Raw genomic sequence first — 24,066 nt, forward strand, 5'->3', positions numbered from 1 at the left:
GGGGGCGGGGGGCAGCGTGTTGGCCCGGGCCCGGGTCCGCAGGCGCTGCCCGCGCCGGCGTTTCACTTATTTACGCTGTTTTACGGGATTTGATGAAGCAGTTTTCTGCATTTGCCGGACAAACCCAGACGTCTGCGCTGCTGCCGCTTTAAACTTTGCGATAAGTTTTGTCCAGAAAGCGCACAAAGCAAAGCGCTGCTGGGTTAATTAAGAAATGACCGAGGGAAACCAGTCGACTGCTAGTGGTGTATTCAGTTCAAGTGTGGTGGTGGTCATCATCTTTTACGTGAATACTGCACTTAAGAACCTCTAAATAAAAAGGTTTGGGAAACACCTTCTCTCTCTTAAACTAATTGACTCAGTTCTGAACTGAATGTTGTCTGACTTGCACCGAGAGGAAAAAAAGATGTCATAAACACAGCGTGATAGGTCCTAAGAATTTGGTTTTACAGTATTTAACTTGAAGAGGAACTGTTCAAGCTAATCAGAGCTGCAGCCCGATGACTGCAGCCAGAAGCTGCGAGCAGCCAACCTCATCCGAGGCCGAGCATGGCAGAGAGGAGCTGAGCCTGCGAGACGGAGGTGGCCCCTCCGAGCAGCGGGCATGCGAGGCAGGTTCTGGAACCCGCAGCGGTGACATGGAGCGGTTGCGTTGTGGATGGGGCTCGGGCTGCTCAAAGGGAGCTGAAGCAAATTGGGAGCCCATGAAGCCAGGCAGCGCGCGTCTGGGTGTTTAGTGAATCCTTTTAAAGCACAAACTTGACTTTGGTTGCTTTGTTTCATCTGCTCTTTTCTCTTCTGCTGATAGTGTTGCGAGATAGTTTCTGTGATCTTCGTTTAGGAAGCATCAATAATGTTTAATTTTGTGTTCCTGAAGACAGTCCAGACTTTCTGAAAGTGCCTTTTCACTGCCAGGACAGGGAAGTTGAGCTCTTAACCAGGCGTTCTGAAACGCTGTGGTCGGATGCTTAGAAGCAGACAGCAGCTTTTATCTCAGGATTTTTGGGGTTGCCTGAAAAATAAGGTACAGAACAGGATTGTCTTAGAAGTCCTGAAGCTTTCGGGAGGATTAGCTGACTTGCTTTAGCTGTCAGTATTATATTTTAGACTTAACTGAAGTGTGCCCGTGCTAATTTGTGAATTGATTCCTTCACAGAATGCACGCTGGAATTCTGTTCTCCTTTAATATCTTTTAGCTCAAAAAACTTGCTGCAGTGAAGGAATGGCGTCAGGCATGTGCTATTTTTCATGCATTGATGTTTGGTGTAGGTCTTGTTTTTCACTTGCAGCCAGAACGAGCATGCTGTTAACAATCGATAATTAAGGTATATTGGGAATATTATTAAACACATTGTGAAAAATGTAATTGATAACGGCTTGCTGTGCCTGCTCTGGGTTTTGGTCAGTTGGGTATGTCTTCCTAATTCAATATATTAGTAATTTACGGGGAAAATTGAAATCTGTGCATTTCAGGTGGGTGAAACGCTGCCCTAATTGTTGCCAGCGATGTTTCCTAGCTAGAAAACCGGGACTGCGTGAAGCACTGAGTATTGCTGGCCCTCTTTTTTTAGCAGGTGAGGCTTCCTGCTTCCCTCTAGGCAGCAAACCCCCCTTCACACAGAAGTGATGGACACCATTGACGCAGGTGAGAGTGGTACCATCTTCATATGGCACAACTGTGTGTTTCATTTCCCGAGGGATGAAGGAGGCACCCCTAGTTCTGGGGTGCTCGTACTGGCTAATAAAAAAAAAACCAACAACATGCTGTGTTCAGTGGAAGTAACTCTCTTGTAACCATTAAAGTTAATGTGTTTTAAGAATTACCTGGGACGTTCAGAGTACTGAACTGTTGTTACGTGATATCCTGCAGTCCGTTCCAAAGGAGTTCTGCATGTTGCTTCTGATTTGACACCAGCTTTCTCTTTTTTTGGTTTGCTTCACACCCTGGATAAGCTTTGAGAAGGTGACAGGTGACTACATGGGCATGGGTCCGAGCCCACTGCAGAGGCATATTTCCCTACCTGTCATGTCCCCCAGCCAGCGCAAGGCTTCTCTTTGCCCACCTCCCATAGGTTTGCTGACCTTCGGGGTTTTTTTCTCTCTCCTTACATTTCCACTTGTGGGAAATGTTTAGAGTCGCAGCTCCCAAGTTTTTTTAAATTCTCATCTCAATTTTTCACTTAGATTCCCTCTTAGAGAGTCAGTCTGCTCTGGGAAATCTGTCACAAGCTCAGTGTTAAGAGTTTGGTTGCAGGATAATTTGAATTACTATTATAATAGAATGCTTTAAAAGAAACTGAGCGCTTTAATTTTTGTTGGCTTAATTGAATCTGTTAAATGTAATTTAGACTGTTACAATAAGAAAAATATTCTTTGCCATCCTTTCAAAATGGGATGGATGCTTCGATAGTAAATTTTGGGGAATTGCTTGAGGACAATCTTTGATCCACATTTGCCGAAAGTAATGTAAACTAGAGGGAAGCTCTGCTGAGGAGGACAGCTTTGTCAGCTCATTGACACCAGCGAGCGTTCCTAACCTTTGTAACTCTGTAAAGCTTTAACCTCATCATGAAAGTTCCCGATAGCAGCTGGGAGGATTGTTCTGCAGCCAATCAAATGGGCTCAGTATTTGTTAGCCTCAGTTAAATAAGCAAGACTTGATATTTTGGCCTTCTCTTCAGAAGAGCTGCTTGCCAGAATGGAGTGGCGCTGCTCCTGGAGCATAGCACGCTGTATTTTCAAAAAGCTTATGTAAATTAGGGACTTTTTATCCTCTCAGAGTCCGTGGTGTCTTGCTATTAAGATGCATGACATCAAGGCTGGGTCTTGCAGAATTGCATTACACGGCATTAAGTGTTTCTAGAACAAAGAGGAAGTAGCCCATGCTCTGTTTCAGGTGTATGTTTCAGCCGTTGTATTAATAGGTGCATTCATCACTTTATCAGCCTGAATCTATTTAGCTTCTTAGCGCTTTTCACTTGGACCTGTGATTTCTGAACTTCCGTGTTACCACGTGTGTCTTTTGGTATTTGCTAGAGTGAGTAACGTTATCTGCCATACTCAGTGTTGCTTTTTACTTCTGATCAGCTCCAGAAGTGTAGTGATCTCCCTAAAGTGTTTCGGTTTCACTTTATCATACTTATTCCTTAAAATTACTGTCAGCTTGAGCTAAATGCTGGCCTCAAAGACGTAAGGTAGTGAGACAGTGTTTATTTTTATAAAATGATGAATCATCTCCTGGACGTGTCTTGGTTTTTTTGCTTTGATGAAAATTAAATTCAAGGAAATGGGATCTGCTGGTTTTCAGTTCTTGAGCAGGTGCCCATGCTGACAGGTATGCTGCGTCACAGGAGTGACCAGCAGTTGAGCAGAGCTAAGTTTTGAACTTGCTGAACTACACTGACGGCGAGAGTACGTGGGTGCAACACGTTACTGGGTTTTTCTTCTAAGGTTGTTTTGTTGGAGAACTACTACTCTGAAAACTAAGAAGGGAAATGTACATGTGTCCTTTCACACTGAACTTTTTCTAGTTCTTCTTTCTGTTCCCAGCTATGTTCTGCTAAGATGAACGAAAGAGGGAAAACTTCATTGCTGTGTGGATTAAATTAGCTGTGCGTGGGGGATTTTGAATCTCAAAGAGGGCCTTGCAAAAATTGTCATCTTTGTTTTGCCTTCTCTTGTGGTTGTCTTGAACCTCTCCAGTGTTTGGAGGCTTTTTGTTACTGAATTTGGGCTTGTCCTTGCAGCAAATAGCTTTGGCACTAGGTGTGACCTTGGCAAAGGAATTATCTCTAAAGCTATTGCAACTGTTTCCTTATCCTTTTGCTTTATGTTTGAGGCTTGGTAGTAAGCTGCTCCTTAATGTCAGAATCCAGGAGGCTGGCCTCTGAATATCAAATTTCCTTATTTGTGAATTTGTGAGATACGAGCTAGGGCTAGTGGCTTTGGCCTTCTAAATTCCAGCAAATGGCGGGAGTGGAGTGGGCTGTCACTCAATGTCTAAAGGAACCTGTTTGGAGGAAGCTGTATTAGTTGCTCGTAGGGTGTTAGGAATTCTTGGGAGGAGAATTTTTGCAAAAGCATAGTTTTCTTGTATATGTGGAAGGAGTTAGCTTTATCGTGGTAGAGCGAGAGCCATTACAATGCTTATCATCTGTGCTGTTGCTGGATTATTGGACCCCTTGCCCAAATGAGCAGCTCTCAGAAAGGGACCTTGGAGGGCACCATCTTGTGCTGTAGGAATAAGTGTTTATCTCTGTCAGGTTCCAGGTTGGAATCCAGCAGTTTTTCTTGTCTGTCTCACTGTTACCCTCTTCCTCTAGTTATGGTCCTTGTTGCCCAGTCTCAAAGTGAGACAATCCTGTTCCCCCCTCCCAGCAGGCTGTGATGGTATGTATGTTTGTGTTGGCACTTCAAAAACTTTAATCTCTTTGGTTACAAATTTAAGGTAATTATTAGTGTACACTGATGTGTATAAGATGTAGGTAAACTCGTGGGGAAAGCAGGTAGTACTCAGGTAAGTTCACGAGGAATCCTGGCATAGCATAGGTGATGCTTGGTTAGTGTAGATATCACTAATTCAGTAAGTCATTAGTTTCTTCTCCTTGACATATGTTTTTTTACCTTCCTTTCTAGGAAGGGGTCTGGAGGAGGGAAAATTTCCCTTTCTGGTGAAAGGGGACTGGAGCATTATGACAGTCAAGTCTTTAAAAGCTTATGAGTTACCAGAGTCCTTGACGACTAACTGCTTCCTCTGCTGATATTGTCGGATGTCAATAAAGAGAGGTTGAAGGCAACACTTCTAATGGAGGTAGAAATGAAATACTTGGAAAATACCAAGGATTTTCCTGTTTTGATTAATGAAAAATCACATAGGTGCTTAATAGCTGGTTAGACACTTGAGATGTGGAACTCTATAGAAAATCACTAAATTCACCTATATTGTCTGGCTTGACTTCTAAAGCATCTTTGGATTATTTTTCCTAATAAAAGTGTTCTGATCTCTTCAGCAGGTAACATCGAAAGGTGCTGGCTTAAACCCTAATGCAAAAGTGTGGCAAGAAGTACCCCAAGGGAGCAGTGAGGCTGTGCCACCAGCAAATGGCGCAGAGCACTCGTGGCAAGAAACAGCGGCTGCACAAGGGACTCATACCGAGGGTGAGACATTGCAGGCCTGTATTTAAACACTAGCCGTGATACATCCCTTGCTAGGTAGCGCTGAGGGTTCTCTGTACAGAGTTCAGCAGTGAGAAGCAACCTCTTGCTCTTGTCCTTTGAGGTTGTTAGTGCCGATGTAGCAACAAGTACGAAATGAACGTGAGAAAGCAGTAGACGGTTTATAGAGATTATAGATCTGACCAGTGAGCTTTGGTTTAGGGATTCAAGAAGGTGTCCAGAGCTGTGCTAGGACAGAATACTTCAGCAGGTAACAGGATCCAAGGTGCCCAGTGATGACTGAGTAACGCGCTAAGAGGGAAACAAGATGCTAAATGTGTAGAAATGGATTCATGACTTGTCTTGTTTGCCATTGCTGCACTTTAGTATACACTTGACCCTGTGAACAGGAATACAAGGTCTGAGGGCCACCTACAATCCTGGTAGATCACTGAGGTGCTTCCGAGAACTGTTAGACAGTAATGTTTGTACTGGAGTAGGAACTGCAAAGCATTTATGGTTAGCTCCTTTCAGTTTAATCTGTATTCTTTTCAGTCCCCATTTTCCATCCTTACCACATGGTCAGTCCTGTTGTCTGGAATTAAATATTCAAAGGGTTTAACTCTTCTGATTTGCCTTAGTCTTGATATGAAGCCAATTGTATAGCTGAGGTTACTTAAAGTACAGCAGAGGCCCGTTAATTAGGAAGCAGAAGATTGTCTGGAAAAAAGTGTTAGGAAAAGTTAGGGATAAAGAAGGGAGGATTCGGTTTGTGCGGCCCTGTCAAAAGTTTCTGGTAAGTCAGCAGAAGTGAAGAGAGAGTACTGAGTTTGTGCATTGGCTGACAAACTCATTTGTCTCTTCGTAACAAAATGAAGCAATCGTGGCAGCGTAACACTGCTGGAAAATTAAAGGCATTTTTTCCAAATGCATTGTTAGTGCTTTTTAAGCAATCTCTAATGTAAGTAGTTGAATAGTATCACTTCTCAAAGTATGTTTTTAGGGGATTCATTAGTATGGAAAAAATCTAGCAGAGGAGTTGATTTTTTTGAGACAATCTCCTTTGCCTGACTGCTGGATTAAACTGAAATTGCGTTTGTTTGTATCTCAGGCTGCTGTGGTGAAGACTAAGCTGAGGTGTCCTGAACAAGAGATTGGCCAATTTCAATGTCATTCCACTGTGTTTTATAACAATCGCTAGATGCTCCGGAGTCCATTATATAAATAAGAATCATGTAATGTGTTGAAGTGATGTAATCTATTTTAGTGCTTTGGTTTTAGGAACCTCGTTTAAGTATTTTAAATTTCAGGGGGAAAGCCTGGTTTTTAGATCCTCTGCCACTTTTGGGGATCTTACAGTTTCACAATCCTATTATTTAATTATCCCTGAGACCCTAGTTCAAGCCAGAAGACCATTCCGAAATTGGAGGGGTAGAAAGTGCTATCCAATACAAAGTAGGTGCTGAAAGTCTAAGAAACATAGACTTAAGTCTAGACACTTCCAGTTACAGCATTCTTGAGTATTTGTTTTAATGTTGGTAGCCAAAACTTTTCAAATGGAAAATATTCTGAAGCTTACAGTAGGTTTTCTGTTAACGATGTGTTCTTTTGCCAGGTAACATAGAGATTTCAGAGGATAGCTGCAAGCAATATGAAGTGATGTATTCCCCGTCTTGTGAAGCCACAAGAAATGGCACAGGAGTTGATGAAGCATCTGCAAATGGAATTGTCCTAGCAACTGAAGATCTTGGATACCAAATCTATGAAGTGTCTGGTGAGTATTCAAGTTAGAATACCACTGTCAGTATCTGTAATCCTCTGAAGTCTGCTGCAGTTATGATGTGACTGAGTAGGAACTTTGAAATGTTCCATGTGTATTCAAGAAGATCCAAGCCAGCCATAGGACTTGGCCAAGTAGGTAAAAACTGTGGGATCCAAGCCATTTTGAGAATGTGTACTATGGTGGTCATGTGACCTTCTCAGGTGACCTTCTCCTCTTGGTCTTAGCCAGAGGGATTCATTCTTTTATTGTACAAGGAAATGTGTTCTTGCATTGTATTCTTACCGTGAAACTGAGATCTGATGCTGAATGTGGTAACTTTTAGGTGAAGGCAGCTCCACTGTGTCCACAGAAGACATTAGAGAATGTTTGAAAAAACAACTTGAATTCTGCTTCTCACGGTACAGTACAGTTAACTTTCTATAAACCCTTTATTAAAATAATTGACAAATTTTTCCTTTTTTGGCTTGATATGCACTATCATCTTCATAAAAATGTTAGCTGTGAGAGAGAGAGTTGGTTGCCATATGAAACAAGATTTGCTAGAATGCGGTAGAAACCTGGTGGTACCTTTCAGCTGTTTCAGTCCTGCCTGTGCATCCTTGTCCTTTAATGAGAATTCAGTATGACTTCTGTGCTTCACAGTCGTAAGATGTTGGATAATTTAGCTGTGTATTGCCAGAAGAGGTCTCTTTGGCAAGATCCTTTTTGCAGACTAACATGCAGAGCGCTGTAACTTCCATTAAGTTTTTTTAATTATCTTCTGCTTTGTGTTGATCTGCTAGGATTTTTTCCAGGAGAGAAAATCTGAGTATGTTTTGGCTAGTTAGCTGTGAATGGTATTGGTGAATATTTAAGCCCACAGTTAACCTGTTGTTTTGAGGCTTCTGTAAGTAAAATTCAGGATTTTTATAAAATAGTGAACTTATGTCTTTTTAGTGAGAATCTTTCAAAGGATCTCTACTTGATGTCTCAAATGGACAGTGATCAGTTTGTTCCAATATGGACAATTGCCAACATGGAAGGTATTAAGAAGCTGACAACTGACATGGACCTTATTCTTGAAGTTTTGAGATGTAAGTCTGGGTGTTTGATGTCTGTATTAGCAGAACAGAGAATCCTTCCTTGCTTTAGAGAAATGTATTAGTCTCTTAGCTGGTTACGGCATATTGTTCTGGTAAATGGTGTTGGGAACCTCGTTCTGCAGAGATGTTTGAATAAGTGGCTGTTCCACACTCCTGAATTCTAGTTATGCTTTATAATAATCTGCCTAAATCTGCCCTAGTGAGAGGCAGCTCTAAGGTACTGCTAGCAATGAAAGTCTTATTCTGGGAGTAAACCTAGTCTTCTGATTCAGTGCAGAAGTTTATTACAAATGATAAAACAAGAAAAATCTTTTCAGAAAAAGTTAGCTAGAATTTTTGTAACATACTGTCCTGTGCTGATTCTGCACATGGCTTCTTGTGGAAACAGGTGTAAGTGAATTCTTAAAGCCTTTATTCTGACTTGATTTCCTTCCTCTTATTTGAACTTTTCCCATTAGGGCTCTGTCTAGGAATGTTTTTATATCCTCTTACTTGAATTTGAGCTGGGAGTGAATTGAATTTGGGACCGAGCTTTTTAGATATCTGAGCTGTAGATGGAGGCAACGTCAGGCAAATGGCTAAAATGTACTGAACCTCTAACAGGCTATAGCTGATAAAACAGTCGTTTACCCTGAATTCAAGAAATCTGGTTTCTTAAGCAGTCCACTGCAGTTCTTTGTAACAAGTTGGATAATGGAGTCTAGTGCCGCGGAGATGTTTTGCAGTGCACAATGTCCAATATTAAGCCAACTTTTGTATTATAATTTTAGCTTCTCCTATGGTACAAGTGGATGAGAGAGGGGAGAAAGTAAGACCAAACCACAAACGATGTATTATCATTCTCCGTGAGATCCCTGAAACAACACCTATAGAGGTAAATAAATAGAAAAGAAAGAAATAAAAGCCTGTTGATGTTTTTGGAAGGTATCTGCAACAGTGCTTCAAACAGCAGCAGGAAGCGTTGCTTAAAAGGTCAGCTGGTATTTAATTTGATTAAACACAGATATTTTTCTTGTAAACCACATAAGTATTTTTTTCTGCTTGGATGTATTGTCAAAAAAGCCAAAGCAAATACTTGTTGTCATTTGTTGTCCCTTCCCATTATTTACTAACGTATTAAAATGCTCTTAAGTAAACTTTTTTCCACCAAAAATTGAGCTAGCTAGGCTTTTCTGGAAGGAAGTTTGAACTGGTTTCTTTTCAGATCCAAAAATAAAATTAGTCCAGGGCATAGCTTGGAATTCAGGCTGAATTTTTGTCACAGCAGTAACTTTACTTGAAGTCAGACGGTTGTTTTGGCAGCAAGAAATGTTACTAAACATTTCTCATTCATTGTGACCCAGTGTGAGCTGAGCTTATTATGTTCAGAGAAGGGAGGATAATAAAATTCCAACTGATATTTGGCTAACTGAATGATTTAGTTCTTTGTTTTTTAAAGTTGTAACACAGGGTGTTTGTCTACTAGCATTTTTAATTAGTTCTTTTAATGCAAACACTGAACAGCTGCTTTGCCCTCTCTTTAAAATCTGATTAATGCAAAGCTATCAGGTTGCCATGATGCTAGAAGTATTTGTTAGAATCATTCTTGTCTAGATGACTCTCCTGATCTAAAGCCACATTTTTGCTACCTCTTTAATAAAGAAATATCACCAGTTCTACACTGATCTTGATGTTCTTACCAGATGGGCCTGCTACTTTTTATTTGGGGAGCTCAGTAGGCTGGACTAGTCTTCTTGGGTTCAGAAACAGGTAGAGGATAATTTGGTGTCTGGCAGACCTGTCAAGGGAATAAAAGAACATCCCTGGTCAAGGGAAAATTGCAACCAAGGAGCTGGAGTGTAAACTTTCAATTTACAGCTTAGAGCTAGGTCCCCTTAACTGCCTGGCTTCTTCTCTCCCCTAGGAGGTTAAGGCTCTGTTTAAAAATGAAAACTGCCCCAAAGTGATAAGCTGTGAGTTTGCTCACAACAACAACTGGTACGTTACATTCCAGTCAGATACAGATGCGCAACAGGTAAGGCTGCCTTCAACTGTTAATGACATCTCAATTTTGTTATTAATACTTCCCCTGCTCAAGAGAATTGCATGCATGCTTCTGTAGCTAAAAGAAATGTTTATTTACTGATCTCCCTTTTGTTATTTTAAGAGGTTATTAGCAAATTCTAGTTAACGGAGAAAAAAGTTGAGGGATTGTAGGGTTTTAACTCCCTTGTCTGCCTCTTGCCTCAGTACTCTCCAGCCATAACTGACATCTACTATCCTGAATTTGAAGTGTTAATGAATTTAGCTGGGCTAACAGGGAAGCGCATTGCTACGCATCCATGTTAAATCATGTAATGTCCTTTGAGGAGTACAATTTTATCAAGATACTCTAACGTTAAACTTTTTTGTATCTGCAGGCGTTCAAATACTTAAGGGAAGAAGTGAAAACCTTTCAGGGCAAGCCAGTAATGGTAAGGTTGCTTTACATGAGGTTTCTGTTTGAATTGAATTATGTATTGTTTTTATTTGAATGATAGTGTGTGTTTATGGGAGGAGGGGGGAACTAAGGAATTAGCAGTGGGATAGTTCATAACACTTGCTCTGTAGGCTGTTAACTTGAATGAGGTCATGGGTAGCTTTGAAAAATTACAGTTCAGTGGCTGCTGGTTATTCACACTGCTGCTTCCCATGAGGTGTGAAATACATTCCTGTTTCGTCTTCCCTTCTCCAGTTTCCCCAGAATCTGGGTCTGCAGAACGCGGAGAGGGACTCTTGCCATCACGAGTCTGTAGCTTGAGGTAGCTGCTCTACAAATAAGGCTGAAGCAAGCTGTTTGTTCTGTGAGAGGAACTGTCAAAATTGGAGTCTGGACAGTTACTGCTGTAGAAAGTGGTGTTTATCTTAAACTTGACAGATTCTCTAGCTAAAGCAATGTGTGCGTTCTTCCCTTTAGCACACTGTAAGAATGTAATCTGTATTGATTCTTATCAGAGTTTTTATTTGTAAGCAGTAATCAACCTACTTCCCCTTCACATCCCTTCTGTTACCTCTTCAGTAGTCAAGAAGGATTTCATTCTGCTTCTCCTCTTCTCCCAACTAATGTGTGTTATGTGATTTGATATCTTGCAGGCCAGGATAAAAGCCATCAACACATTTTTTGCTAAGAATGGTTACCGGGTAGTGGATTCCAGTGTCTATACTCAGCCAGTTCAAACACAAGCACAGTTTGCCTCACCACTGTTTATGCAGCCTGTATATAGTCCTCAGCAGTACTCTATTTACAGCATTGTGCCTCAGACATGGTCTCCAAATCCTGCACCTTACTTTGAAACACCACTGGTAAGTAACAGCTGATGAAAATGAGAGGAGCTAGCCCGAAACAACAGGAATAATTTGGTTTACAAATCACTACGGTTAGTGGGCTTTTCAGCTGTAGAATGCACAGGTTTTCTAGCCAGATCCCTCCATTTTATGATACTTCATGTTATGTCATGCACCTGATAAAGCAACACTGTCAGAGAAGCTGCATGTCTTGCCATGGGCTGCCATTTATTTCAAGAAGTTTTGGTGTGAGATTCCATTATCCAGTAGCTAGTGTTACTGGAAGAGCTTTGTAGCTCTTGCAGGAACAGGAGGACTCTGATGCTGAAGTAGACGTGCAGACTGTTAACCTGGTGGGGTTTTTGCTTTAGTAGTAAGTTTACAACGTACTAGATACGGTAGCCCAGTGTAAAAGTACAAACAAACTAGGTGAATAACTGCTGAAGCTGATCTCATAAAACTGCAAACGTTTTTCTTTTTAGTTCAGCCATTGAGACTGTTCTGTCTGTTGCAGGCCCCCTTTCCTAACGGTGGATTTGTGAATGGCTTTAATACACCAGGATCATATAAAACAAATGCTGCTTCTTTGAGTATAGGTCGCCCATTCCATAGAAATCGGTAAGATAGCTCTGTCAGTTGTTTGCTCTCTGAGAACTTACAGTTTTGAGATCCTGAAACATTCCTCGCACTTGTAAAATGCAGTGCCTTCTGATGGGACTAGGTTACTTATTTTGTTTATCGAGTATGTGTGACGTTTTTCAACTTGATTTATAAAATAAAATTAAAATCGAGGTGGCAGCTTAAGATCCTAAAATAGTGGACAGATGTGCTGGAGAGAGCAAAGGTAACTCCTTTAAAAGCCTCAGAGGAATTTCTGCAGACAAATAAATAACTTCCTCGTAAGGTAATACTTCTAATTATGTTTGTTACACGCAGATTATAAACTCCTGCAGCACAAACGTAAGCTTTTCCTGTTGTGTGATTAGTCTTGCAAAGCGCCATTCAGTTTATGCAGCTGAGAGTTGCATGCCCTGACTGCTGTATGCTAAAACTGCTTGATGCTGAGTCTGTTACTATAATTTATTTGCTTTATCCCCATCTTTCCTGATAACTGTGAGGGCTCAGCTCAGATATAAACACTGGGGAGGAGGAAACAGCTTTGTATTTGCTGGAACAGTACTCTGTAAATACAATGGTGTAGTAATCTGTTTGTGTGGGTGGAAATTGTTTTATTTGCAAGCTCTTTCACTGTATTCAGCATGCGGGTGGTAGCATGGGAATTGCTTTTTATATTGTTTGAGAAATCGGTTGACAACTGCCAGTACCATAAGTGGTTTTGTGATGCAGTTAAGGTTTGTGGCTGCTGGCAGAAGGTGAACTTCACAATTTGGTCTGCGGTGACTCAGCAGAGTCTTAATACAGGCTGTGAAACTGGTAGAATGACTCTGCTTGGAAGACAGGGCAGCTGATTCAGTTACAGCTGCTCAGCTCCCAACTAAGATCTATTTATAAAGGTTTGTTTGGGGTTTTTTGCCTTAAATTGCGCCCAAACTCAAAGCCAGTAAAGCTCTTACATACATGGATCCTTTCAGAAGTATGGATGCTGAAACTGTACAAGAATTGTATGTACCCAGATACTAACATCTTGAAATGCCCACATGTTCACTGCTGCCTTGTAGATCACATCTGTATAATCCTTAAGTTAAAACTCTTCTGGTTACGTTAAGACTTTCATTTGTAAAACTTCAGTCATTGTGAAGTTACAGCTTTAGGGTCAAGTGTGTACAGGTTCTGCTGGTCTGTCTTGGTTGTCTTATCTTTCCTGCCAATCTTGCTCAGCCTTTGTGCTAGTACAAAGCTCTGTTTTTGTGGTAATAAATCTTCATATTCTGGCAGCAGAGATTAGTTATGCTTCAGCAGGATTCCTTTGCAAACAGGAGACTGCTAAGGTAACAGCGAGGCACAGCCTTGAAGGTTTGGCCCAGTGATGATCAAGTATCGCGCTAAGAGAGAACAGGTCCAACAGTCAATTGTCTGGGCAGCCTGCACTTCATGCTTTTCCTCCTTTTTGCTCTCTCACATCATCTCTCCTTCTCTCTGCTTTTTTTTTTTTCTTCCTTATCTTTCCTTGTCTTTTCTGCTTTGCTCTTCTGCCCAGACAAGATTGTGGCCTTCTCAATGACGGGTAAGATTATGAGATCTGAGGGCTGAATAATGACTCGAGAATCTTCCATTTTAAGAATGAATTGAACAAAATGGAAGAATTTACTTAGCTTCCCTCCTCTTCTCTATGGTCTTTGCTGATGGAAAACTTAACCTTACTGGGGCCTTAAGACTGGTTCTTAATGCTTCTTGAAGTTGTGAAGTATGAATTAATCTTTGTTCAGCATATCTTCTCTTGAACTGCAGAAGAGCTCATTTGGAGATGTTCATCCAGCTGCTGCTTTTGGGTTTCTGTCCTGGCTCATTAAACTTGCTATGTTTTGTAATACAGGCAGTTAATAGTTAAGTATTGGATTTTTCTCTGTAGCTAAACATTTGTTTAAGCCCGTGATATTTATTTTGCCCTGATTTGTTGTAACATCCTTGTGGGAAAGGAAGATTGAGTCTTTGTAACAGAGAATTGTCAGTGCTAATATTGGTTAAATTGATATTTTTCTATCCAGCCACCTAAAAGGTAACTTAAAATGTCTTTGGTAAAGCAGATTAATTTGAGCACTCAAAATTAGGCTGTTAAAAGGTGATTTTTGTTCTGCGTTCTGGTTACGTATGAAATGCTGCAAAACTCCCAGCTGTTAATTGCAAGGCTATGGAGAAGTCGGTCAGATAGTGGTGGAGTTGATTTTTGAAACATCACAGGACAACGGCCAAGCAGAGGGAGGAATCTGCTGCAGCCACATCACTTACTGCTGTTCTGATTTAGTGCTAACAAATGATAATTTGTCATTTGTTAAATTCTCCTATTTTGCTTTCTTTTCCTCCCAACGTAAGTTCCCTGGCCAAGTGGGAGGGAACAAGTTTATTGCTGGAAGCTGGAAGGAAACTACCTCTTTGTTGGGCAGTCTAGGGTCTGTGGCATCCACAACATGCCTTTCCATATTTGCTTAGCTTAGAGGAACCAAAAGCTGCATGATTTATGGTCTGTTGAAAGAAAGGACCCTTTTTCAGGCTGCAGGCTGCTCCTTGATTACTTTGTAAGAGATCACGTAGTTAAGTTAACTTCTCCTCCCAGACAGGAATCATACTTTGGCTGGCAGTGGGACAATTTCTGATTGCATGGAATGTTATAATGAGATTGTGTAAAAGCAATAAGCATGCAAAATCCTCCTTCTGTCCTTAAATTATGAGATGTGCACGGTTGACCAGAGGAGAAAGATAGAGTTTAAGGTCCTTGCCTTGCTTGCTGAAACTGGTTGGCGCCGTGTGGAAAAGACAGTGAGGTGCAGAAGTGAAAAATAGTCTAAGGCACCTGAATGCTGCTTCAGAAAACTGTTCCATGTTATGGTAGGTCAGAGTTTTTCTGGGTAATTCTGCATTTAAGACCCTGAGCCTTAACTTGCAGAAACACTGAGCCTGCACAGCTGCATCTGTGTTCAAAGGAAGTACAGCTTTAAGGCTGAATAATCAATAACTGATTAAAATGTCTGTGGTATTGTAAACTGCAGAGTCAGTGCTGTGGGTGTTTGGTAACAGGAACAGAGAGACTAAGATCCTGACTTTTCAAGCTCCTAGGGAGGTGGGCTCTCAGTTACCCTAGCCTCTTCTCCCCTGTTCTCTTCAGCCTATTTAGTTGTCATCTACTCCTGGCTTCTTGTTTCAGTTCAGTTTTTTTGCTTGTGGCCAGATCAGTTTGTTCCTCAGGCTTGGCTTATTTTTCCAGATCACTTTCCAATGCCTCCCCCTGCCTGTGCTGCAGGCCCAGACAAATGAAGAATCCCTCTTTGGGTTCTTCTGGCTCTTCTACCACCCCTAGGTTTTGGGTATTTTTTTGTTGTTGTTGATTGAGGGTGTTTGGGGCAGGGTTTCCCCCTTTGGTATCTGTTGGGCAGTGATCCTGATGTTTTCTTCAAATGGCAACACTTGACAGGGGAGCAGGTTGCAAGAAAACTGTAACAAAAGGAATAGATGGAGGTAAGGAAGAAAGATTTCTTTGTTCTTGACAAATGCATGTAGGAAACAACTTCTCTGATGGAGTTCCAGTACTTCCTGACCTCCTCCTTTCTTGTTAGCTACGAATTAACTGTAGTTGGTGGTAGTTTTGCCTCTTGTTCTTTAAACTCTGGATTACACAGCTGCCACTCTGTGTCCTGCAGTGTGAAGCCTCACTTCCGATCCTCTAACAGCTCAGAACATGCTGTGGAGGGTCCAGCTGCTGTCAGTACCATGCCAATGGGGGATGGACCACTGAACAGAACCAACTCAAGGAATTTTGTTATGGAGCGGCATAACAGTACGTTAACTGGGCACCAAGACCAAGGTTATTCCCAGAAGGATTCTCCAACCGCCCAGATGGAGCAGAATGGCGATTATGGCATTGGCAGGGGCAGGTAAAGAACTGTGTGTACTACTTTTTGCTGTAATGCAACAGTGCAGTTGGAACATAGTGTTGGAGGCTCAAATGACTTGTGTGAGCCAAGGATCCTCAACCACTGGCACAACATATCTTTCTGTAAAGACTCACCAGGAGAAAACTGACATTTAAATAAACCAGGTGTGATAAATACTTAACTGGGAGCATGAATGCTTCCTGCTTGACTGTACAGCTATTAGTTATTCTGACAAACACCTTGCAGTAAGATAGCGAGGGGTCTTTATTTCAAAATAACTGCCCAGTTTGTCCCCAGAATTAAAAGAGTTGCTGAAGTAAAATTGGTATTTGTATTGCTGTAAATAATAAGCAAATCCCTGGATGTGGAATTTGATGCTCCTAAACATTGTAAGATCAACTGGTTTTATCTTTTATCTTAATTCAGGTTTTGGACACTTAAAAATAAGTGACCAAGACAGATATGTGAGAAATCAGATGAATAAGTTTATTACTATAAAATTATAGGATACTATTCTATAATATTATAGTCTAACTGTCACTGTGCTTATTCAGATACAATGCTCTAGGGTACCTCCTCCACAGGGAGAGAAAAGAGAAATTGTTTCCCGTATTGGCTATGTTCCAAGAGTGTAAGAGCTTTGACCCCTCCTGAAGATGGAGAACGTCCCAGAACTGTATCTTGAGAAACATCAGTAGGCTGCTGCAAATCCCCTGCCACAGGCTTCCCTTTGTGCAGATGAGTGTGCGCTTCAGCTAGATGAATGCACTTACTGACTTTTTCTTTTTTTTCTCTCCTTTAAAGGAGGAACATTTTCAGAGGTCGGAGGAGACGAGAAGATGACCGGGTTTCAGTAAGTTCCGCTTCCCTTATTGCAAGGAGTTGCACAAAGTGCAATGTGTTGGCTTTGCGTTTATTGAAGGAATGGCATAGTCCTTAAATTCTCAGATTACATTGTGGGTATTGAGTGTTTCTAGGAAATTCCCTGACACTTGCTCAATGCTTTTAATGCTAGGTGTTATGGTGCTATTAACGGGTATTTTCCTTCTCTAGAGACCTCAGCCTTCAGCAGAAACAAAGACTCAGACACCAAAGTTTGACTTGCTAGCATCAAATTTCCCACCTTTGCCTGGCAGTACAGCAAAAATTCCAGGGGAGCCTGTGCTGGAGAGCAGGATGTCCGATATCGTTAAAGGAGTCTGCAAAGAAAAGGTACCCCCTCTTGTCTCTGGCACGCGCACTCTGGTATGCATATGCTGTGTCTCCCTTCTTAAATAATCCATTTATGTTAGAGCTGCACATTAGAATGCTTTAAGCCCAAACATCATACTGTCTTTGTTAATATAATAGTCCATTTTCTGTCTGTTCTTGGGTTTCCTTGGCTTTTTGCAGGTATTTAGCTGAAGCTTCTGTAATTACACTATTGTAAGCTCAGTACTGTTTTGGAATAAAGCAGGCAAATGAGGAGTGTTGGCTGTTGAACAGTTTGTGTGTAGTGTAGGGAAGGGCTGTTTCCAGATGAGTCTGTTACTTGAGCTGGTGGGACTAAAAGCATTGATAATCTGGGTTATACAGCCTTTTTTATCTGCTATTTGTTTTGCCCATATAAAGGGTGATTGCTTTAGAGGCGATGCTCCAAAAGAAGTAGAATTCCTATAATCAGAGCTTGAGCAGCCTTTGGAAGTACCTCACTTCTCACATGTCTTGAACTGGCATGTTGAGAAGCAATTTAAGCACATCTGCGTTCTTTCCGTATTTTGCAACTTATGCTTTCTGTACAGGAAAGCAAAGATCTGCTGCCCAGCTGTCCAGCTCCTGCTCAGGAAGAACAGACGCACAGCACTGTCCAACAGCCTGTGACAAGTGTGAGTTCGCCAAGTCAGACTGAAGCTGTGGTGTTAAGGTATGCAGATTATTTGAGTTGAGAATATTAAAATTTGTGTGTTCTAGCAAAGACCCTAGCCAGTGTCCAGCAAGGTGGCAGTAATGTTTGTTGTCTTTTCTCTGTCCGTAGTAGGCCGCTTCTCGAGAGGCCACTAGATGGAAATAACAAATTGTGGTGGTAATGGCTGTACCAATCTGTTCTGCAAAAAAACGCAGTCGTGACTTCAGAGAAAGAAAATGCTTTCTCAAACGTTAATTTCTGTGTTAGTAGGTTTTAATGTTAAATTGTTCTTGATTTAACAGCACAGTTCAGCCAGACAGCAAACCGGAAGAAGTGTCTGCTCAGAAAGATGTTACGAGCCATGCTTCCCCACCGGTGTCTGTCTCTCCTGTCAGTGCTGCAAAGCCGCCAAGGACAAATACCACTTCACCTTCTGCTAACGCAAGTGCAGCTCCTGCTTTGTTGGTGCAGGTAAGGCCCAGAGCAGGGACTGGGTGGGGAGCATGGCGAGGGCTTTCTCTTGAATGTGCTAATGTAGCACCTGGGACCTTCTCTTGTGCAGTTTGCCACAGCTGTGGTGTAATCGCTCACTGTACATGTTCTTGCTGTTGTGCCTTGACATTGTGCCTGGGATAGTCTGGAGGAGCATAGTGTGGTTATTCTGGTATGTAAACCTTGCTCTTCTCCCTTGGTCCCAAAGGAGCCACGCAAGCTAAGTTATGCTGAAGTTTGCCAGAAGCCCCCAAAGGAGCCTCCTCCAGTTCCTGTTCAGCCTCTTAGGGAACATCGCACTAACATAGTTCCCCCTGCCAAAAATGAAGAAAATGGCACACCTGAGAAGGCTTCGGAGAAGGCTCATGACAAGGTTGAAGGTCGAATGAAGGATTATTCTGGGTTCCGAGGCAACGGGCCTCCCAGGGGAGCTGCTGGGAAAATCAGGGAACAGAGGCGCCAATTTGGACGCAGATCATCGCCTCAGGGAGCACCTCGACGTATTGGCAAGGAGCAGTATGTGCCACCCCGGTCACCAAAGTAACACTTGTCCAGCCAATTATTCTCTATTTAATTTGAGCTGTGGACTAATAAATAAGCAGCAAAGGAGACTGTGAGAAAGAAGTATTCATGAAGGGGAATACTGAACTGGAGCGTGGCTTGTGTGGAGAAGTTGTGGAGGGTCCCAAAATTCATCTCTAAAAGTGATTTCACAAATGCTGGAGGATTCCAATCAATATAAATATAGAGATTATAATTTTTGTATTTTTGTTTTTAATTTGCAGAGGGTTTCCTGCTTGAAATCAGTTTTGGGGTTGTGAAACTAGCATTTTGTCAAAGTGAAAGAGTATGAATTGACAAATTAACCTGTCCCTCAGTGTAGGAGGAAAAGGATAAGAGAATATTATTTTTGAAAAATGAGCATTTCTGTAAAATTAGAACTTTTTTTAACCTATTTAACATTTGGCTTGTCGGATGATGTGTCTGCCATTGATGGCCTTGCATTGCAGAGCACGTCTGCAGCTGAGGTGCTTGGTCGGTGTGAGTGGAATGAGTGCAGCCAGATACTGTTGTCATGACTTAGTCACTGATGATAAGAACTGAATGTACTACTGTAGTAAACTTTGTGTTTCCAGCTTGAAGTATAGTCTCTTGACCTTACTAATAATTCATTCAGCAAGCTTTTTAAACTATTAATTTTTACAGGATACTGGATTGTAGATCAGAGCATGTGGACAGCAAAAATTGTCTTCTAGACGCAATTGGAAGGAGGCAGAAGGGAGCACATCAGAATTTTTAATTTGCCCTTTTTCCTTGCTTCCTTTTGAGGGCAACTTCTTAGGTTTGGGTTTGTTTTTTTTTTTTTTTCTTGCTTGTTACTTTCTCTAATCTCTTTATTACAGACTTTTGTGCATTTATCTTGGTATGTTTTCCTGAGGCAGGCAGGCCCAGTATAGGATTGATGGGTAGCTACACAGTACTTGGTGTTAGCTTCACAAGTACAGAGCCTGGAATTCCAGTTGCAGATGTGGAATTCTGCCTTGCAGATGGGGTGTGTGCCCCACCAGGGTTAAACTGATGTCTCTTTGAATGGCTAGCAAATCAGAGACGTGACTGGGTTTTCTATATACTGACCTATCTTTGTGTTCTGGAGTAGGGTATTGGATGCTGTTTACTAGAAATTCAGGGTTTATATGTACTGGGAACTCATTGTTTACAGCTGATGTAGTAGCAACTGACTTTTTTTAACTGTTTAAAGTGGAACTAAAGGTAAGGAGTTAAACAAAACCCCTCATGTTCAGAGTAGCTACTTGAAAGGTAGCATCTTGCCTAGCTGTATGCTGACTAAAGTTGCAACGCTGTTGTGTAGTAAGTGGTTAAGTTTAAAGGTGATTACCATAATGACCGAAATAGGAAAATTCAGTGCATTAATCTGCCAAAATCAGCATGCCAGGGTTCAAAGTTCTGTATAAAGTGTTAGGGAAAAGTAGCTTCCAGCAGTAAGAATCACACTTTTTTTTCTTTTTTTAGTGAATAGGAAGTGTACAAATTTAAAGTCGTAAGTTGTGAACACTGGAAAACTCAATTGTGATATATACCGTAAACATCTTAGTAATATATGCTAGTGTTGCCATTAGAATGAATGTAAGTGGCAGTTAAAATAACTGTGAAAATTTTCATCTTCTGATTTCTTAGCCAGATAACCCTTGGCGACTTCTTACTCGGTAGGCATTCTCTATCAACTGCTTTGATAACACTCATATCTATTTTTATAAATATATATATGTAAAGCCAGAGTTGTCATTTCTCTAACTTATTATTCAGCTTGGCAATTGCTTTGATTTGATTCATAACACAATATAATGTATTTATGCAGTTAACTGTTCATTTCTACGCATGTTATATATATACATATATATATATAAAAAAAACCAAAATCATTATTCACTTTTAAACTACCTGTACTGGGTTTGGGAGGTTTTTTTTAATTTAGTAAAAAAAATCGTTGATCACATCTACAGTTTAGGGATGCTTACAGAACCCTTCTCCGTTTATTTCGGTAATGCTACATTTGTTGGAATGATAGAGAAGTTTAAATATTTAAAAGTGTTAAAGTTCTGAAATGCAATGAATGCAAAGTTAACTTTTAATCATTTTAAAGGCTATAAACAATTACTGCAGTCAAACTGGAAAAAACTAACCTGTATGATAGTCACAGATATTTAGGATAGATGTGCACTGTCATTGCAAAGTTGAATAATTGTTGGGATGCCAATAGCTGCTGTAAGCTGTTTGCTGTTCAGAGGAAGAGTTATTTGGGAAGAGGCTTGTGCAGGTGTTGATCTATGGTCTCTGAGGTGAAGGCAGAGTGCTAATTCTGATCCACGCAGGCATCTGCTTTCACTGCAGTGCATAGAATAACCTTGTAGTGCTGAAAGTATCTGAATTTTTAACAATTGTGAAATGTAACTTCTTCATTTATTAGATGTGGAAAAAAAATAACTGCAGTTCAATCTTTCTTGTAAGGTGATTGGAAAAACTTGACCGTGGAAAGGATGCTTTGTATGTCCTGGGTGTGCATTTTCCAGCAGCAGATTATGGCTCTTGTACAGTGTATGCAAATAAGTCTGTAAACCTGTTGGCTTTTTCCAGCATATTCAAACTTTTATCAGATTAGGGCACTGACAATTATTTATTTAATACCTGTGTGCAAAGATTTAACATTAGCATTTCCCTTCTTCCCCCTCCCCCACTGACATTTATAACTGTGCTTTTGGTTTTTTTTTCCTTTCTGTTCTTCTTTTTTTTGGGGGGGGGGGGAGATAATCAAGTAAATATAAAGGCTGTGAAAACCATAGTTTTGTGTGCAAGTTCTCCTGCAGTACTTGTATTGCATGGCAAACATCTAACTTAGTTAGACAGGCTAGCTGCTACATTCTCATCCCTGTAATGGACTCAGGCAAGCTATTGTGTCTTTAACCCACCAAGTTTGCCTGTTCTGACAGACTGGGGAAAACGGGGACAAAGCAATCGTTTGGGAGCCAGACTCACTGCTGGTACAGCTCATTGATTTCATTGGAGCTGTATCATTTTATCAGCAGAGGTGAAACTGTCCCTTGTTCAACAGCGATGTTCAGTGTGCACTTGAAGTGACAAATAACAGTTCTCCGTGGTTCCTTCTTGGTAGCTTACCACATGATGTAAAGACAAATTTTCCTACTCTGCTGATATTAAATACCAGAAGGTGCAAATCACATGTAACTTTCAGTTTTATGAACTGTGACTTGTTTTCAGAATTGTTGACTTTTGTTAGCTACAGAAGTATACTTCCCCAGTTAAGTTCTTTTCCAAATTATTGTGCATGGAAAAGATTGGGCCACTCTCTTGTACTTCTGCTGGGGAGTGAAAAGAGAAGTAATTATTTGCATGTGATAGTAAAATTAAAAGTGCAAAAAGTTTTTTCTTTTGATTTCTAAAATTAAGTTAGTTTTATAGTATCTTACATTCCTGCTATCTTTTTTTTTTTTTTTTTTAAAAGTTAGCCTGGCACAGTATGATGGTGCAGTTTTAGCAGTAGGTTTAAAAAAAAAAAAAAAAAAAGAAAAAAAAAAAAAAAAACCCACTTTATTAACCAGAAGAGAAAGATGATACTGTGGCAGATCAGTAGCAAATAAGTGACTTAATCAATGCTTTACTGTAGTTAAATAGCTATGGCCTTACTACTTTGTCAATATCAGCTTAATTGTCTTGAAAATGTCCGCTATTTTTACTGTTACCCAAGTGAATGTTCACCTGGGGTAAAATATCTGGTATGTACAGATGATATTTTAAATTTGTAAAATGCGCCATTGTATTACAGACGATGCAACAGAAATGCACTTCGGGGGGAAATTGCTTCTGATAAGTTTTTTTGTAAATCCTTGATTACTACAGATATGCAATAGAATTTTTGTTTCTAATTTTGATATTTCCTTCTGAAACATAAGATTGTTGCCATTAATCGGAATGATTTATCATGCTCTTCTTTGTGTGTATATATTACATATAGTCTGAGCTTCCTTTAGGATGGTACATAATTTTGGTTTGTTGTAGTATTTTAGTTGGCTCTTCTCTTAAGTGCCCTTAGCATAGGCACTTCAAGAGGTTAACTGAGTCTGGTTTTAATGTACAGTTGGGAGGACTTGAAATGGAGTTAAAGCAACTTATTTCTGAAAAATCCATCTGCAAACTAACCTGTAACAACTTTAAAATTTTATATTTAAGAACCAGAGGTTTATTTTTATGGAGCTTCAGTTATGGATACAGTTTCCAAAAATGCAACTTCAAATGTAAACAGACTGTGCATAAATGGGTTTTGTTCTAATTTTTATAGAATACAAAATATTCAGATAATATATTGAGCTCAAGTTACTACAGCCATCTTGTTCCTCCCGGATGAATCCAGCTTCCCCTTGGCATTTATGATCTCTCTTCAAAGTGGTAGGGCTTCAGTGAAAGGAGAAAAAAGCAACCTATCTGGCTTCTATACTTTGTCTGTTCTGGTATATTCCTGTTGTCAAAACTGTTCAAAACAAAATTTGTGTAAAGTAGGTTCATGCTTTAAATGTTAAAATGATAATACATGTATTTGTATTTGTTTTTGACATTGCCAAGGTGCTATGGGAAATTGAAATAACAGTTAGAAAAATAAAGCTGATTTAAAAGGAAACAAACAAAAAAACCCCCACCACAACCCCCCAAGCTCTTAATTGCATGCGTTGCTGTTGTGATGTTGAACTGGCTCTCTTCTTTTCCTCTAGATACCTCAAATTGTCCTTATCCAGGGTGCAAGCACTGTAGCAAATATTCATTGTTCTACCGTGACCCTGACCTTTGGGGTTTTGCCCCCGCTGTTGCCCACTCTAATGGATGGAGTTCACTAGAGCTGTGGGTGTCCAGGAAGGCAGTTAGACCCTAAATGCCAGTGATCCGAGATTCGGCGTAACCCTGCTCTCCTGGAGCTGTCACAGGCACCTGCCTCGGCCTTCTCTGAGAAGCTGAGTCTGAGGTAAATTTTCTTCTTAAACAGGGCAGACAGCGCTCGTGTGGGGTTTTTTTAATTTTTTTTTTTTTTTGTCAGACGTTTTCAGCTACATCTGAACCGGGCTTTAGGGGTGTCTGTGAGGGAATGCAGCCGTTCTTCGCCCCTGAAGGAGAGGGGCGGGCGCCCTGCCCTCCGCCGGAGGCACCTGAGGGGCTGCGGCTCGCGCTCAGGGGGAGCGCGGGAAGCGGCGGCGGCCTCCCCTGAGGGGAGGCGCGGGGGGCTCGTGTTCCCGCTGT

The 24,066-nt window shown here is 40.9% G+C and overlaps 1 protein-coding gene across 7 annotated transcripts; it reads left to right on the forward strand.

The window, feature by feature from the left end:
- Positions 1-1,625: 1,625 nt before the first annotated feature.
- LARP4 (La ribonucleoprotein domain family, member 4) lies at positions 1,626-19,792 on the forward strand. Of its 7 annotated transcripts, none has more exons than XM_010566518.1 (16): positions 1,626-1,645; positions 5,010-5,157; positions 6,770-6,928; positions 7,260-7,335; positions 7,874-8,010; positions 8,790-8,893; positions 9,923-10,033; positions 10,419-10,472; positions 11,131-11,340; positions 11,837-11,940; positions 15,636-15,869; positions 16,674-16,722; positions 16,923-17,114; positions 17,651-17,772; positions 18,057-18,225; positions 18,455-19,792. In XM_010566518.1, exons 3-16 carry the CDS (start codon positions 6,814-6,816, stop codon positions 18,788-18,790), a joined length of 2,013 nt encoding a protein of 670 aa, XP_010564820.1. In that variant the 5' UTR covers positions 1,626-1,645; positions 5,010-5,157; positions 6,770-6,813; the 3' UTR covers positions 18,791-19,792. The 7 variants fall into 7 exon arrangements, with proteins under 7 accessions (XP_010564820.1, XP_010564822.1, XP_010564821.1 ...); XM_010566519.1 differs by lacking the exons at positions 1,626-1,645; positions 18,455-19,792 and adding exons at positions 3,990-4,810; positions 18,317-18,442; XM_010566515.1 differs by lacking the exon at positions 1,626-1,645 and adding an exon at positions 3,991-4,810.
- The last annotated feature ends 4,274 nt before the right edge of the window (positions 19,793-24,066 follow it).

The sequence above is a fragment of the Haliaeetus leucocephalus genome, unplaced genomic scaffold, assembly GCF_000737465.1.
Source record: "Haliaeetus leucocephalus isolate CR32 unplaced genomic scaffold, Haliaeetus_leucocephalus-4.0 Scaffold214, whole genome shotgun sequence".
Lineage (NCBI taxonomy): Eukaryota > Metazoa > Chordata > Aves > Accipitriformes > Accipitridae > Haliaeetus > Haliaeetus leucocephalus.

Coding starts and splice junctions, on each gene's coding strand:
- LARP4 (XM_010566515.1), top strand. Junction 10,473..11,130: donor TTCAGGGCAAGCCAGTAATG/GTAAGGTTGCTT, acceptor GATATCTTGCAG/GCCAGGATAAAAGCCATCAA. Junction 18,226..18,454: donor CTCCTGCTTTGTTGGTGCAG/GTAAGGCCCAGA, acceptor TTGGTCCCAAAG/GAGCCACGCAAGCTAAGTTA.